The sequence below is a fragment of the Phalacrocorax aristotelis genome, chromosome 6 (genome assembly GCF_949628215.1).
Source record: "Phalacrocorax aristotelis chromosome 6, bGulAri2.1, whole genome shotgun sequence".
In the NCBI taxonomy this organism is placed as follows: Eukaryota; Metazoa; Chordata; class Aves; order Suliformes; family Phalacrocoracidae; genus Phalacrocorax; species Phalacrocorax aristotelis.
The window spans coordinates 51,135,134-51,149,686 of NC_134281.1; the positions used below are offsets into that span (position 1 = coordinate 51,135,134).

The 14,553-nt window shown below is 41.9% G+C and overlaps 1 protein-coding gene across 9 annotated transcripts in view; it reads right to left on the reverse strand.

Moving 5' to 3' along the window:
- The window catches only part of ST3GAL3 (ST3 beta-galactoside alpha-2,3-sialyltransferase 3), a 189,141-nt gene that overhangs the window by 66,548 nt on the left and 108,040 nt on the right, over positions 1–14,553 (reverse strand). For all 9 annotated transcript variants that reach the window (XM_075097841.1, XM_075097843.1, XM_075097845.1 and 6 more), the window contains one exon: positions 11,490–11,584. In XM_075097841.1, the coding sequence (XP_074953942.1) occupies positions 11,490–11,584 (95 nt within the window). The remainder of the gene's footprint in view (positions 1–11,489; positions 11,585–14,553) is intronic.

The window sequence follows — 14,553 nt, forward strand, 5'->3', positions numbered from 1 at the left end:
ATATACCTATGTACTGAGTGATAATAATGGGTGCAAGTAGATGTTACAAACGCTAGATAGAAAAAATCCTTCCTGTTTCAAGTAGCAGGACGTGTGCACAGCCACTGCCTGAATACTGATCTGTCAAGGACTGAAAGCAAGTTCTGAAGGGATAAAAGAAAGGCCAGGACTTCAAGACTCGACCCACTGAGACTGCACCAGCATATGCATGACGTGATCAGTATCCCCATGATCTAGGCAATAACTGACACGTTCTATCTTCATGCAGTAGCTCCTGGGCAGATTAAAAGACACTGTTGTGAAAACAGTGGCAGAAAGGCTACCAAACCAGTTTTGATGTTGTACACATTGATTCTAAACTTCTATACAAATTATACTAAACTATTACCTGATTTAGTAGCAAATCTGATCAGCCACAGAGCCCCTCCATTGGGGTGGGACAGCAGTGGAAACAGCTGGCACCCAGGGCAGTGAGTTTCTCTGGGGTAGGCATATTCTTAAGGGAGAGGGACAGAGCTCATGACTGGGACCTACTTGCATTGAACACAGCAAGGAAGAAGGAACAGAGCAACCCAAGTGTTTCAGGGAGCACATTTTGTTACTGATAACTGTCAGCTTTTCTCCCTTCATCTATTGATTTTATCTTCTGTGGTTTTTTTAAAAGGCGCAAAACAAAGGCCCTTGCTTTAATGTGAACCGATGCTTAAAAGAAAGATTGTTTTATTACGGCAACAGCTATGCAAACAATTTGTCTTGGTTCCCCGCCACCTCTGATGGTTTACCCAGCTTGTGAAGAAACCATGGCATGAATGCAGACACAATGCTAGCCCAGGCACAACTTCTCTCTTGCTGGGCAAGTGAGAAGAACAGACATAGTAGTGGGTGTGCTCTGCCTTGTATACCTGTGCACTAAGAAGGGGCCTGAGTATACATGTTTTGAGTACTCCAAAGGAAAAAAAATCCTTCCTATTACAAGCAATGGGTATGCATGCACTGACCTCTTGCTTCCAGGGCCCAGGCACACAGCCAGCTCAGGTGTAACAGAATTCATTAGCTCAGACACATCCCCATTCAAACAGGTCTCTAATTCTTTAAGGGACATTTCCAGTCTGGAAAAATTTCAGCTACTTTTGTTCAATGCAGAACCCCAACAAATTGGCCCAGCAGACATGGCTTAGCATTTTATACCCAGGAGCATGAACCATGGAGAGCACGACGCAGAGATCTGCAGGGCTCCATGGAAGGTCAGTTCAGACCAAGCAGAACTTACTACCTGCCATTCATTGCTGACACAGAGGTGGCTCCTACAGACCCAGCAGCTCTATGACACGTTTAACCTGGACAAGGAGAGCTGGGACCACTGCTATGACTACGTGGCACTCTTCGTGGAATCCTTCAGACATACTGAGCAGGCAGAAACAGAACAGCTCAGGTAAAACCATGCACTTTTTCCCTGTCACTATCCTCCCCTAACCAGTACAGATAAAAGGCAGACTAATCTTTGAAAGTTATTTAATCTTTGGCCTCTTCCCAGCTGCCAAATAGGCAGTCCGGTAGGTGGTCATTAGCTACATGTTTTGTGAAATACAAACTTCCCACTGGAAACTGAATTCAAACACCAAACTCACCCCATGCAGGTCATCCAACAGCCATTCAGTGGCCACATTTTTGGTAACCACTTGAAGGCTGAGTAAACCCAAGAGCAATGGATTGTGTACAACAACAGCTGTGTACGGTTGCTCCTATTCATTCTCACAAGACTCAAGGCAGACCTTATCAATACTCAATCCTTCCTCCAGTCTGTTGTCAAACACTGATGGCAACACGATGGCAGTGCCATCATCCTTAGGGCTCTGCATGTTAGCTGTTCTAGGAGCAGCTGCAGCTCACTGGCAGCCTATTTTATATTTGTGTTAGCTCCAATGGTTCACATCAGAAAGAGCAAATTGTAATGCAGTGGTTCTGCTTACCTGAAACCATCTGTATGGCAGACATAAGAACATAGTATACATACCTATATATAGGGACAAACATTTGTGCTGCTTAGTTCTAGTTGAAGTATTAGGCAAGTGAACTCACTCTAACATTAAAAATGCATGGCTTTTATACAGCTCCTTCAAGCCAAAGGCTATAAGATGATACATATATAGGCATACGTAAACATACATGCATATTCCTGAATTCACCCTCTCAGGTCCTCCACCTATACTCCTCATTTCTGAAAGCAGTCAATGTCTTTATACTCTGAGAGAATCAAACTTACTGAAGGTCACAAGAGAATAAGGCCTTTGAATCCTAGCTAAGGAGCCCTCTGGCTTCCATGTTCTTCACATGGGTCTGCTAACATCCTTTAATGATAAATTAATGGAAATGAACACCAATAGCCTGCATTTTCACCCTCATTTTCTCCCATTATTAAATAATGAATACATCATCAGGGCAAGCAATCTACTGCAGTTTTCTGCAGCCATGGTTTATTATACTTTTTCTTGTAATGGAGAATTTAGATTATTGGGGAAAGCAGGAGATTATTTAATCTATTCAACTATCCACCACTATGCACACACTATTACTATACCAACAAAGCAAAATGTCTCTACACATTTTCCTCCCATCTAGGGGACAAGTTTACTACATTTATCTAAGAATCCTGAGTTATCATGATATATTCTATTAACTTTGCCTTATAACATTAGAAGATTCAAAAGCAGCTCAGGACTGCATGATTTCTCTGAATACAAGTACATCTTGACTTCAGGTTGACCCTGAAATTTTCAGACATTTGGAAAAACTAAAAGAAAATAGTTAGAAATTAGGCAGGCAGTGACCACACAGTGAGAACCAGCCTAGAGTCTCAATTCTAGCCTTTTTCTCTGTTATTTTTGTGGACGAGTGGAGACCTTCACTGTAAATGGTAACAACACTTAACATTGTTGTTTCTAATGCATAAGCTCCTTGTTTGTATCATTAAAAAAAGACAGGAGACCTTTCCGCTCCACAGGGATTACTGCAGGCATTTCACAGGGTCTACCTTCTGCTTGTCTTGAAAGTAGGCAAACTGGGCTGTTCATGCACTCTCAAGTAGCCCAGAGAAGAGACTAATTTTTCAAGTTGTCCATACCAGCCATCTTCCTCAAAAATCAGCAAGACTACAGGCCCTTAATGCCAGCAGTAAGTATTTGAATACCATGCATTGGGGTCAGGGAACAGTATCATGCTGCAGTTCTTTGTGTTTGCCCTGCGAGCCATGGTCAGTGCCCATCTCCACAGTTGGTCACCCAGCTGCCACACTTCTAGCCAGCACTTATGCAGGGCACCAGGCATCAGCTTCAGCTGTTGGGAATACATTGACTAGAGTTAGCTTGATAGACACCCCCGAGGCATGCCAGTCTCCCCTCTGCACATGGGTCCCTGTCCCACAATAACAGAATGCCATGTGTTCGTCAGCTTTGTGGGGAGAGTAAGCTAAACACTAACAATGCTATGGATTAAACAAATCACAATATTTACAAAGAAGCTGTAAGTACAAACCCAGTGCATACTTTTTTTTTTTACCCTACCCGAAAGTTCAGCTTTGTATAAAGTTCCTTCTTCAGCACTTCTTTCCTTAAGATCTCACTCCACAAGGGACCTGAGGAGTGATCTTTTACAGAAGGATTTGCCACCCTGGTTGCCAGCATGAGGCCACAGACCCAATTCCCACCACATATTCTGTCTTCCAGCTCTCTCCCAGAAACACCACGTCCAGCTGTAGACACACAACATTATTTGTATCTTAATAAAGCTGGGAATCCAGTGAGTACAAGTATCAAAATGAGTCTGAAATTCCCTGCAACGCTTCTTTTGATCATTGATCAACTAACTTTGAGGTCTATGCAGGAGAAAGCAGCTACAAAGCCTTCCAGAACTTAGAAGTAAATTGCAAACACATGAAGTGGCTCTCAAAGACAGTTAACTACAAACTGCAGAAATCTGTCCTCAAATCACATCTTGTCTGTACATACAAGAGAATGGTTTCTTGAGATCATTAGCTGTACTAGATTTAGGTGGTTTATTTGAGATACACCTTACTAACAACAGGACTTAAAACTGCCACTACCTCCAATATGCCAATACTTCCATTCGTGATTTTTAATGGTATTAAGGCCAGAGACATATAGTGTTGCATAGATATAAAACGCAAAAGAAAAAAATAAGGAAGACTGAATATCCATGGTACTCCCTAACAACTTTAGGAAAACCTGGCATGCGTTAAATGTAAGCTCCAGAAAGCCCTTAAGGCTTTTTTTTTTTAATATATATAACAAGATACAAATAAAATACATAACATTTGGACTCTCCATTTAGAACGCAGTTTTGGAGCCTTCAGGGATTTTTTTTTTTTCAAGCTTTTCTTCAGAACCAAGAGTTTGTTTTTTTTCAGAATACAAGCTTAGTTCCCAACATAATCCCAGAGCTTGAGAAATTGGAACATAAATTTAAAAACTGATTATGCCAAAAAGAGGACAGCATTTTGCAATAACCATATATTAACCATTTTGATCCAAACTCAAGTTTGATGCACAGGAAGCCTGTAGAAACAGGCTAATCCATGCCAATTGAAAACAGTCCTTGAAAGGTTCACAATGTGCCATCCAAAGACAAGCTGGAAAATAAACACATTTATAGAGATCTGTTCTTCCCTCTGTTGCTGCATTTCTGATGCTCCTTCACAGGTGGCCAGGCAATGTCTTCAGGGCCAAAACCTCAATAATCACTCAAGAAATCACTACAGTGATTTCTAATTCTCCTGACCCTTGCAGAAGCATTAAGATGTGGCACTTCAAAACACAACAGCCAGAGAATCACAGACTCACAGGTTGGAAGGGACCTCAGGGATCACCTAGTCCAACCTTTCTAGGAAGAGCACAGTCTAAACAAGATGGCCCAGCACCGTGTCCAACGTGGCCGAGTCAAAAGACCTGCTTTTCCCTCTAGGAGGTAAAAAGATAGGAACAATATCCATGTCTAAATTGCACCTCAACACTTCTGGGAAGAACTCCAATATGGGGTCACCCAGTTAACTGTAAACTTGGGGTTTGAGATCTCCCTGGGGCACCTTTCCCTTCTCGGTGGGTTGGGAGAAAGCCTATTCTTTAAGCACAGACAACAGCAATGCATCAATTTTGATTGAAATAAGGGACCACAGTGGAGGGTTGTACTTTCATCAAGAGACCTCAAGAGTAAGTTGATTTAACTTCAAAATTCACAATATAAGTTCCCTTTAGAGGCTTTATTCAGTAATGAAAAGCTGATCCTCTACCTCTTCTGAAACTTTTAATTTTTTTTCCCTTCAAACTTCTAATTTAATTTCTTGAGGCTATAAAATCAGCTAGATTCCCTGAGGAAACAGCAACATTTTTATAGCTATATTCCCATGTGATAATGGCAACTATTACCAATTTTGGTCAAATGTAAAATTCTAGTGGAAACTAGTTCAGAAATCTGCCCCAAACTCAAGAAAAAACAATAATCTTGCATTAATACCTACTCTGAACAGACCTAATGGCTATATGTGCTTGTGCTTCTTGATTACTTGCTAAAGGAAGAACAAAAAATATGCACAGAGTAGGAAAATCATCTGTACAAGAGAGGGCAGCTAACAAAATAAGGATAAGATTGGACAATTAAAGCAGAAAAGAGACACCTCATTATCAAGCAGACTCAGTCAGATGTAGGGAAGGTGTCTGCATGTGGTGCTCCAGCCTCTATAAAGAGCTGAAAGAGTACGTTGGAAAAGACCTACTTTTCTAAGTTTTTCTTTGTGTCAGCTGTAAATTTCAGTTGTGATGTCCAAGTGAATATGTTTTCTCAGAGATAAAGTATTGCTCATGCCAAGAAAGTTGATGTGGAAGAAAAAGCTATGCAAGAAAAGAACAGCATGAAAATAGAAGATATTTTCTCCCAATAACGTTTTGATATGCCAACTTCTGCACGCCTGAAAACTCAACATTTTCACTGAAGATAAGTGACCTCTCCCCCGTGAGACTAATAAAACCACTGCTAAGCAGAACTCAACCATGGTTCTTCCCAGAAGCACTAACACAAAAGAAAACTTCTAAATAAAACCAAGTACAAAAACAATTAACCATTGCACAATACTTCTATTAGCATTGGTGCTCTGGGCAATGACTTGATTTCTTTGTCACCGAATGTGTCACCAATTCCAGATGCCCCTCTTGTATCAGATGAAAATACAAGGTCTCCAGGCCAATAGTATATAGTACATTTGACAAAGTTGTAGCACTTGAAACACATTCTTAATATTCTCTTACTGCTGTGGATGAGAAATTGCTTCCTAGATTCCTGGTGGGAGGCAAATTCTGAGATGGTGACAAGACAGACAACTCCCTAAGAAATAAATATCACCTTCAAAGACAAACTAATTCAGGGCCAACAAAGCAGCCTCTCTGCTTAAAACAATATAGCAGGAACAAAGGTAGAAGTGAAGACCCATAATTACTGCTAAGCAGTGACACAATCACCGACTAAATGCATAGAAGAGATATTACGCTGATCATGCCTGTTTAGCTTTTAGTGTATGCTGTGCCATATGTTTTCACTTAAGTTCAAAAAAACTGCAGCAACTCTCCTATCCTCACTGCACAGAGAGGATGCCAGATACTAGCTACTCTTCCTTATGAAAGCCTTTTACATTCTTTAAGCCACATGTACTAAGAAATTCTATTAATAGTGAGGTATTTCTCCAGTCTTGTTTGCTGCCCTTCTCCAAATAACTCTTTCCTTTTGCTTTAGCGACAGAGGTAAATTTGGGGAGGAGGCCCTCTGGGATTAATCATCTCACTAGCACTATAAACAACTTTTCCATTGCTGATTCATTGATGAATTTAACCCCGAAAGCAGTGCACTTGCTAGTGGATCTCTGCAACAATATGGACAGCATGCGTATATTCATACCTCTAAATTACACTGATTGAAGCACTACTAGAAAAGTGTACGAACACTAAAGAAGTAGTTTCAATTTCAATTAGAAAAAAACTCTCCATGTAACTTGTTTAAGAGCCTGAGAATGCTGCAGTCTCCTTGCTTTTCACTGAAAAAGCTGCAAGAGCAGGCTTGGTGGGTGCTGGGAAAGAATTCCTACAAGTAAATTAGATCCTCGTAAATGGTGAAACGTGGGAGGCACTCCAACGTCCCAGTTAATGCTGAAACAATAGCTTGGGACACAGGAGGGTGCTCAGCAGCCCAAGCTGTCCCCCACAGGACATCTCGACATTTGTAGCTTTTAGAGTTTCAGCTTCTTGTAACAGTTTGATCTTCTCAACAACTCTTGAAGTTAACTAATTTCATAGGGTTCCCGAATGATGTTCCTTGCTTTGGCTACATACACACTAATAAACAAATCAGCAGCAAGGCACGAGCCCACACTGTCCTACATGAGTCCATACTATTAAAGTGTTAGCACCGTCCGCGATGGTTTTCACCAGGGCCAACAAATATCCTCCTCTATAATTCTCACGCATTCATAAGGCCACAGGTTAATATAGGCCAATGACCTTTCTCAACAGGAAGCCTGGATATAGCCGCCTTCTTTAAGGGGGGGGCAGGGAGTTAACCTGTTTGAACAACGAGCTCAACTGCCTTAAGGACCAGAGGACAAACATTTTATTTATTAATAGAGATGGAGTCGTCATTTCCAAGCACTCACAGTGGCACATCCCATTTCTAGATTCTGTCAAGTCACATAGTAGGAGACAACAAGCTCAATGTGGCACTAGCAGTCTCATTTTTTAAAGTAAGTGCAGTCGAATATGATACTGGCCTGCTGTCAACATGGTCATTCTTCATCATTTAGGAAATCTTGAGTCAGTGCCATGGTTTTAGCTGGGATAGAGTTAATCCTGAAAGATAACCTCGTACATTCACAGCCAACTGCAGACGTCACTAGGTGAAATCTAGAGCCACTGTTACACAGAAGGCCAAACTAGATACTTGTAGTGAGGCTTTGTGGTGTCAAAACCTAATACACTCGCACCTCTTCAGAAATATGACGTATCTGTTACTTTCCCTATTCCCTGCACACAGAGAAAGCAAGCATTCCCAAAGGGCTACAGACATCTGCGATGAATGCAATGACACCTTCAGTCTGCTATGTCCAACACTCCTAACAGTTCTCAGCTCCTATTTTGTTCCAGGTCGCTGGGGATTGGGATCAATCCTTGGTCCAGATCTTTGGTGAACAGAGGCAGAGTCAACAAGTACCACACAATCTGAAACTCTCTGCCCATTTAAGAAAAAGGTACAACCGCTCCTCATAAACTCCTCTTCATCTGATATCTAGTACAGGACACTCAAAGACCGCTGTTCAAAGGAGTTTGCGCAAGACTTCCTACCACACGCCTCATCTCAGAAAGTCCTGTTCATAAAGCAGTGGGGTCACCACCTGCTTATTCCTGTGCTTCTTTCATTTAGCAGAAAGTAATCACTAAGGTGGTTAACTAACAATAGCTGCGGTTTTCAATCGGACGTAAGACGTGCTTTTTCCTACTGCTAAAGTCCATTTCAGAACCAGCACCTTTTGGGGGAAGTTTAAAAAGTTTCATATTCAGAACCATATTCACCTTGAGGGCTTCTATGTGCAAATGCTCTTGGAAGGAGCGGAGTGCTCTGGTCATAAAACCCCCTTGCATGGGCTAATGGCCAAATCACAAAACGAGGAATGGAAAAAAGGAGCGAGCATTCTTTACGAAGAAACACTGTTAAGCTTTCCGTGTTATACTGAGTACTTTTTAGCATCTGGAGATGGAAGAACTGTCTTTACAATCAGATTCTTTTTGAAGAAAATGAAGATCCCTGATGAACTGTGTCAAAATGATCAATGTACTCCCTTCTCCTTGATATGATCACCTTTAAAGAGTGGCAGTCCTGCCCTGAAAATTTCTGAGCCATGTCTACTCTTTTACATGTCATTTATACAGACGTGTTACCCCAAATTAGTGCAGCTCAGTAGACAGTGCTCCTCAAAAAGCTGCTTTCCCCTAAAGATTGCAGGACTTGTTCTTGCAATCTTGGAACTGTTCTTTCTTGGACCAGTAAACACCAAGTGATGGATGAAAAAGGACTTTTTTTTCCAGAGACAAAGCAAAGAAAAGAGCTAGAAGCCTGAAGAATAGAAAGACACTTTAACAAGAGAAAGCACAAACGGTGGATTAGCCTCCAAGCTGCTAAGAATCTCCTGATTTCATAACTTTAGTACTTTCAAGCTACCACAGATTAGTTTCTAGAAGTTTCTTGGAACATGCAGAATTACTGAAAGTGAACTCATCACGTAGCTAAATTTCACACCAAAAAAAGCCATTTTGCACTTGGACTAGATCACAGTGACTTGAAAATGCCGGGTGATATTCACTAAAGTTCTCAGAAAAATCTTCCCATTACCAACCCAGCTACAATCGGTGTCTGTAAACACCAACCTCCTTTCCCAGTGGGCTACACATCGGAAATCCCAGCCGATGGTGTCACAGGGCTTCCTAACACACAGAGCAAAACTCCTGCCCTGTTTCAACACAGGCACATCACTCTACACTTTCTCAGCCACCCTGACTGCTCATTTTCCCATGCACATCCCAGCTCTGATAGTCTTCATCTCTCACCAGCACGTGACTGAGCTCCATGCTGCCTGCCTAGGTCAGTTGTTTGGATATCACTAGATTGCCCTGACTCAAAGCCCTAATGAGGTGCTGATCCCCTCATCCAATCACTCAGCTGAGCCAGAACGCATCCCGTGGGACAGCCAGAAAAGACTGATGCAAGAATTCCAAGTGATGTGTAACATGAAAGGGCGCCATTCGCATCGCTAGGACTCACAGCTTGTCAGCACGGCCATTAGAAATCCTGGGCTACAGAGATTTACAATTCAACCCTCCCACACACAGAACTTGCTCCAGACTGAAACTTGGCACAAAATTCAGTCCCAGGAGGGCATTAAAAAAAATAACCCATTCAATGGCTTCCGTCCCATGGCTTCAGCTCACAGCCATTTAAATAATGGCAATTTCTCATTTCTCCTTTTAACTGAGGAAATCCAATATAAAACACCAGATTTACATAACATTGCAGTGGTGATACAAGCTGGCAACAAACCCAGGGAGAAGGCTGCCAGAGCTGTTCCGTCATCCCCTTTTGGTGAATTTCTCCATTTGGATTTAGTTTCACAGAATGATTTTTATTAGGTCTAGCTGACATCATGTGTAATCTGCAAACCCCACCTCCACGTCAGTCAGGCAGCTTGCCCTAGCTTTGTACACCTCGTGTGCCTGTTAGAAAGGGACATGCCCTCCTGTGGTCAATGCAGCTTTCCACTTGTGCTGCCACTGTTCTTTCTTTGCCACAGACTCTGCTGGCTGATTTAGAGGACAGTAATTAATTGCCTATTGAGCAGCAAAAGACTGACTGGACAAGGAATGGACATATACAAAACAAAGAAGGGAATTGATGCAAGACAAAAGATATTTGTCAGTAAAGCCTTTGATCAGAGATTGTTCAGACAACCACAACACCTGCTTCCACGCAGAGAAACAGACCAAAGCCTATTGTGGCTGCAGTCCTTTCTCGACCAGGTATTTCAATTCCTACAGGGGGCATCTGTAATCTGGATTTTGTCAGGGTAAAAAAAAAATATCTTGGAAGTTGATGCAATGCCAAACACATCTTAATAAATACATCGGATTTCAGGAAGTCTGCAGAAAGACTGCTACGAGCATAAGCCTTCTGCTCCACCAACACTCACCCAAAGAGGCCTTTGGTGGCACATGCAGCATAGCAAGTAGCTTGTGTCACCCACAAAATATACCATCTTCTGGGTGGGCTACTGGCTCCCATCTCATCACCACCAGCACCACTCTTGCTCTCCCATAGCACACCTGAGACGCAGCCCCTATTGCCATGCTCCAGGTGCAGGACAAGGCATATTACAAATCATCACTAAAGCATCTGACAGATTTTTTCCTACTCGTTATAGAAGTCCACAAGTAGCACAACTATAAAATGATTATACAACCAAATGTTTTGAAAAGAAAATGAAGATTTGTATCTGTGGTCAAGCCCAAGGCTCCTTAACTCAGAAAAGTCTTTCCTGTTCTTTAGACAATTACTGACTTAAAAGCACTTTAAATCAGCTTGGACTCTCTCTGCTGCTGTCAGCATGCTACAAGCTATGGCAGTCAATGCCAAAATGCTTCTCCCAGAACGTAGTGGTAGGTCTAAATTGCCATTGGTGCACTGACTCCCCCAATGTACTAAACCATCCTCGAGGTTCCAGCTGCGAAAACCCTTTTGGGTTTTAAGACCTACATGTACAATGCTTCTCTAGAAGAGGAGAAAAAAGCTGAACCCAAAGGACCACCTGAGCTTTCAATTCAGAAAAGCAAAATGGGGCAAGCATCTGCAGAACCACCTTCTTTTTCAATAGCTGTACAGTTTTCTCCTACCTTGTCCTTTAATTCCAAAAGGGGGTACAAAGTCCCTGATACGTGCCCATTTCCTGAAGGAATCATCCAAGAACATTGGTGCCGGCTTCGAGAACCTGAGAAAACCAAAATGAGAGAGAAATTAACTCCTGAACTAGGAAGGATAAATTTCTGTAGGGAGGTTGAGAGTATCCATACTTAAGTGCTGATTCTACATTCTCAGTGGCAATACAGTAATGTGGAAGATTTTACTTTTATCCAAATGTGGCTGCAGTGGAACAAATCTGTCAGACTCTGTGCCATGAGGACACCAAAAACACCCAAGTCATGTCATAAGCCTGGCAATCGCTGCCACTCAAGAATTTGGAACTTCCACACTATTGTTTGGCTATTAATTTAACTACAATAAGTTGTAAATTGCAACCAGAGTTTAGGCAGTTTTACTTCCAGCTTTGTAAGCACAAGTCAATTTATGTGCTGTCTACACAAGTGTGTGAGGAAGGGGTGCAGAGTTGCCTTCATATTGTTCATTACATATATGTGTTCTGCTCTGTGCAGGCGCGGATGGACTGGGCAAATGCATGTGGAGAGCAAGGCTGGGGTTACCTGCTCTGATGGCTGCTTCTACCTCACTCAAATGCACATACACAGCAGCTTTGGCAACACAAGTAAGAAAGGAAACAGTTCAGGAGATCCCGAAGCAAGACTCAGCTTACAGAGAATGGAAATTCAGTACAGATGTAGGTGTTTTCTTCTGCATTCATTAACATATAAATGATTCAAGAGAGGCCCTTGCCAAACCAAACAGTTGTGATCTGTCCAAAATCACTCACAAAAGAGAGAGCTAGTCCTTTTTAACCATGTCATTATGGGAACACATTATCCTAATTACACCCTCAACAGACAAATATGGCAGCTACTAAAAATGGTCTCTTCTAGAAACATTTAGTACAGTGGCCAGATAGAAGGGAACAATTAGCAAAATAAACTACAGAAATATCAACTTTCATATGGGGCCATTTCTGAGTGTATCAAGATAAAACACTATTAGAAATATGTTCATTCAATCATACCAAAACAGTAGCAGGGATGTTCTGAATCAAAATCAATTGCACTGTGCTACAGAAATGAAGGGAACGTACTGCATGTTCAGAGCCAGACGGTACATCTCCACTACAGCCATACTGCAAGTGCAATGTACATGTATCTGAAATAGATACAGCGTGGCTAACCTAGGTACCGGTAGTGGGATAGATGTAACGCACTGATTTAACACTCCCTTGAGGCTGTTTTGCACTCAGCATGCAACTCCATGCTACTGCAATCAGATAACTTTTGGACTTGAGCTACCTGATTTAAGATAAACTCATCTACACTACACTACACCACAGCCAGGTACGAGCAGCAATTTCAGACAGTGAGGAAAGGATGGAATGACTTCTGAATTATCAACTGCTCGAAGTATAGTCCTATCACAGATGCCCAGTAAATCAGAGGTTGCAGAAATCTCTGGGAAGGGGAAGAGAGAGACCAAGAGCATTTAACAAAATGAGAACAGAAGACTCCAACTCACCCATGCATACTGCTTCACAGCTGCTCATGCAGTCTTTAATAAGATCATCTATAACCATAAAAGCAGGATGCACAGATTACATGGCTGATCTAGAAGGAATGGAATGTTTTCCCAGAGCTGAGGGTATCAAAGGATCTAGGTAACTTTATCTGGGAAAAGGTGGGTAAGATGTGTTAGATATAGTAGAGCTTCTGAAGATTTTAAGTAAAAAACAAAAAACCCACAGGCCTATTAAAGAAAAAAAGGGAGGACAGGATAGAATAATACTCTGAAAATATCCTAAAAGCTTCAATAACCTGAAAAACTAGTTCAATGTTTTTTCAAGCATCTTGGTGCACTGAAATGTAAGTATTAGGTTACTGGTGGGTCTCCAAGGAGTTATTTCCACCTCCTTCCAACATCAATAGGAAGAATCTTCGCAGGATTCTTGTAGCATGTAAGAGCTTTTATAACCTGAATGGCTACAGCACAGATGTTCACAGCTCTTCCTTTACAGCTACCACTTGAACTAACAGCAGAAGTCAGGTCCCACAGAAGGTCCCCATTCTCCCCAGGCAACAGCTGCAGTGAAGGACGATGGCACTGCCATCACCAGAACCTTTGGGCTAGGTTTGTTAGGTCTCTGAGCTACTCTGGTTGCCACTGATATGCATCTTCTGCAGCATCCAAGTGTTTCCTGAAGATTGCATATATAAGCAGGTTTTATTCTCCTCTCAAGTGTCATGAGGATTCCCTACAAAAATGCTATGAAGTAGTGCAGTGTAAATAAAAAACTTAGCCAGTTCAGTTCGCCTATTCAAGAGCACTGCATAAAAAAGAAGGTACAGGCTGCAAGGTCAGGCCTAACTCAGAAGTTGGTATTACTTAGACATGCAATCAACTGGTCTCTTTGCAAGTCGTACACCAGGAAAAGACAGTTTACAGCAGTCTGACATCAAGTATTGAGTGTCTCTCCCTAACGCAGATTCCCCTTTACAAGGTGCCTGCTAAAGAACCAGGAGGAAGGTCAGATCCTCCTGGGACTCCCTGGGCCCCGAGGGGAGTCCCCAAAAGCAGCTGAAGCACTTGCAGGACTGATCTGATGCTCTTTGGTGTCCCTTCTGCATGTGATGCAGAACTGATGCCCAAGGAGAAGGGTGACTTGACCACTGGCCCTGTTATTTCATTTGCTACAAGTAAACTGCGGGATTTTGTTAGCAAAGGACACAATAGCCTTAGTCCACCTACTACTATTTGGTAATATTTAACAATATTGTACACAAAGCCAGGGAAAATTACTTTGAATTCATACTTTTGCTTCATTTAAAGAGGGTGGAGGAACAGTTTCAGGGGAAATACTATATTCATATGGGGGGAAAAAGAGTAAATTAAAGGATATTTAGCTCCTATAAATCTTGAAGGTAACTCCATTTTGGAAATATTAAGAAATCATGAATGCTGTAAGCTCATGATCTATGACAAGTGCTTTGCCACCTCAATAAATCAGAGCAAGCCAGAACCGATGTCCAGCAG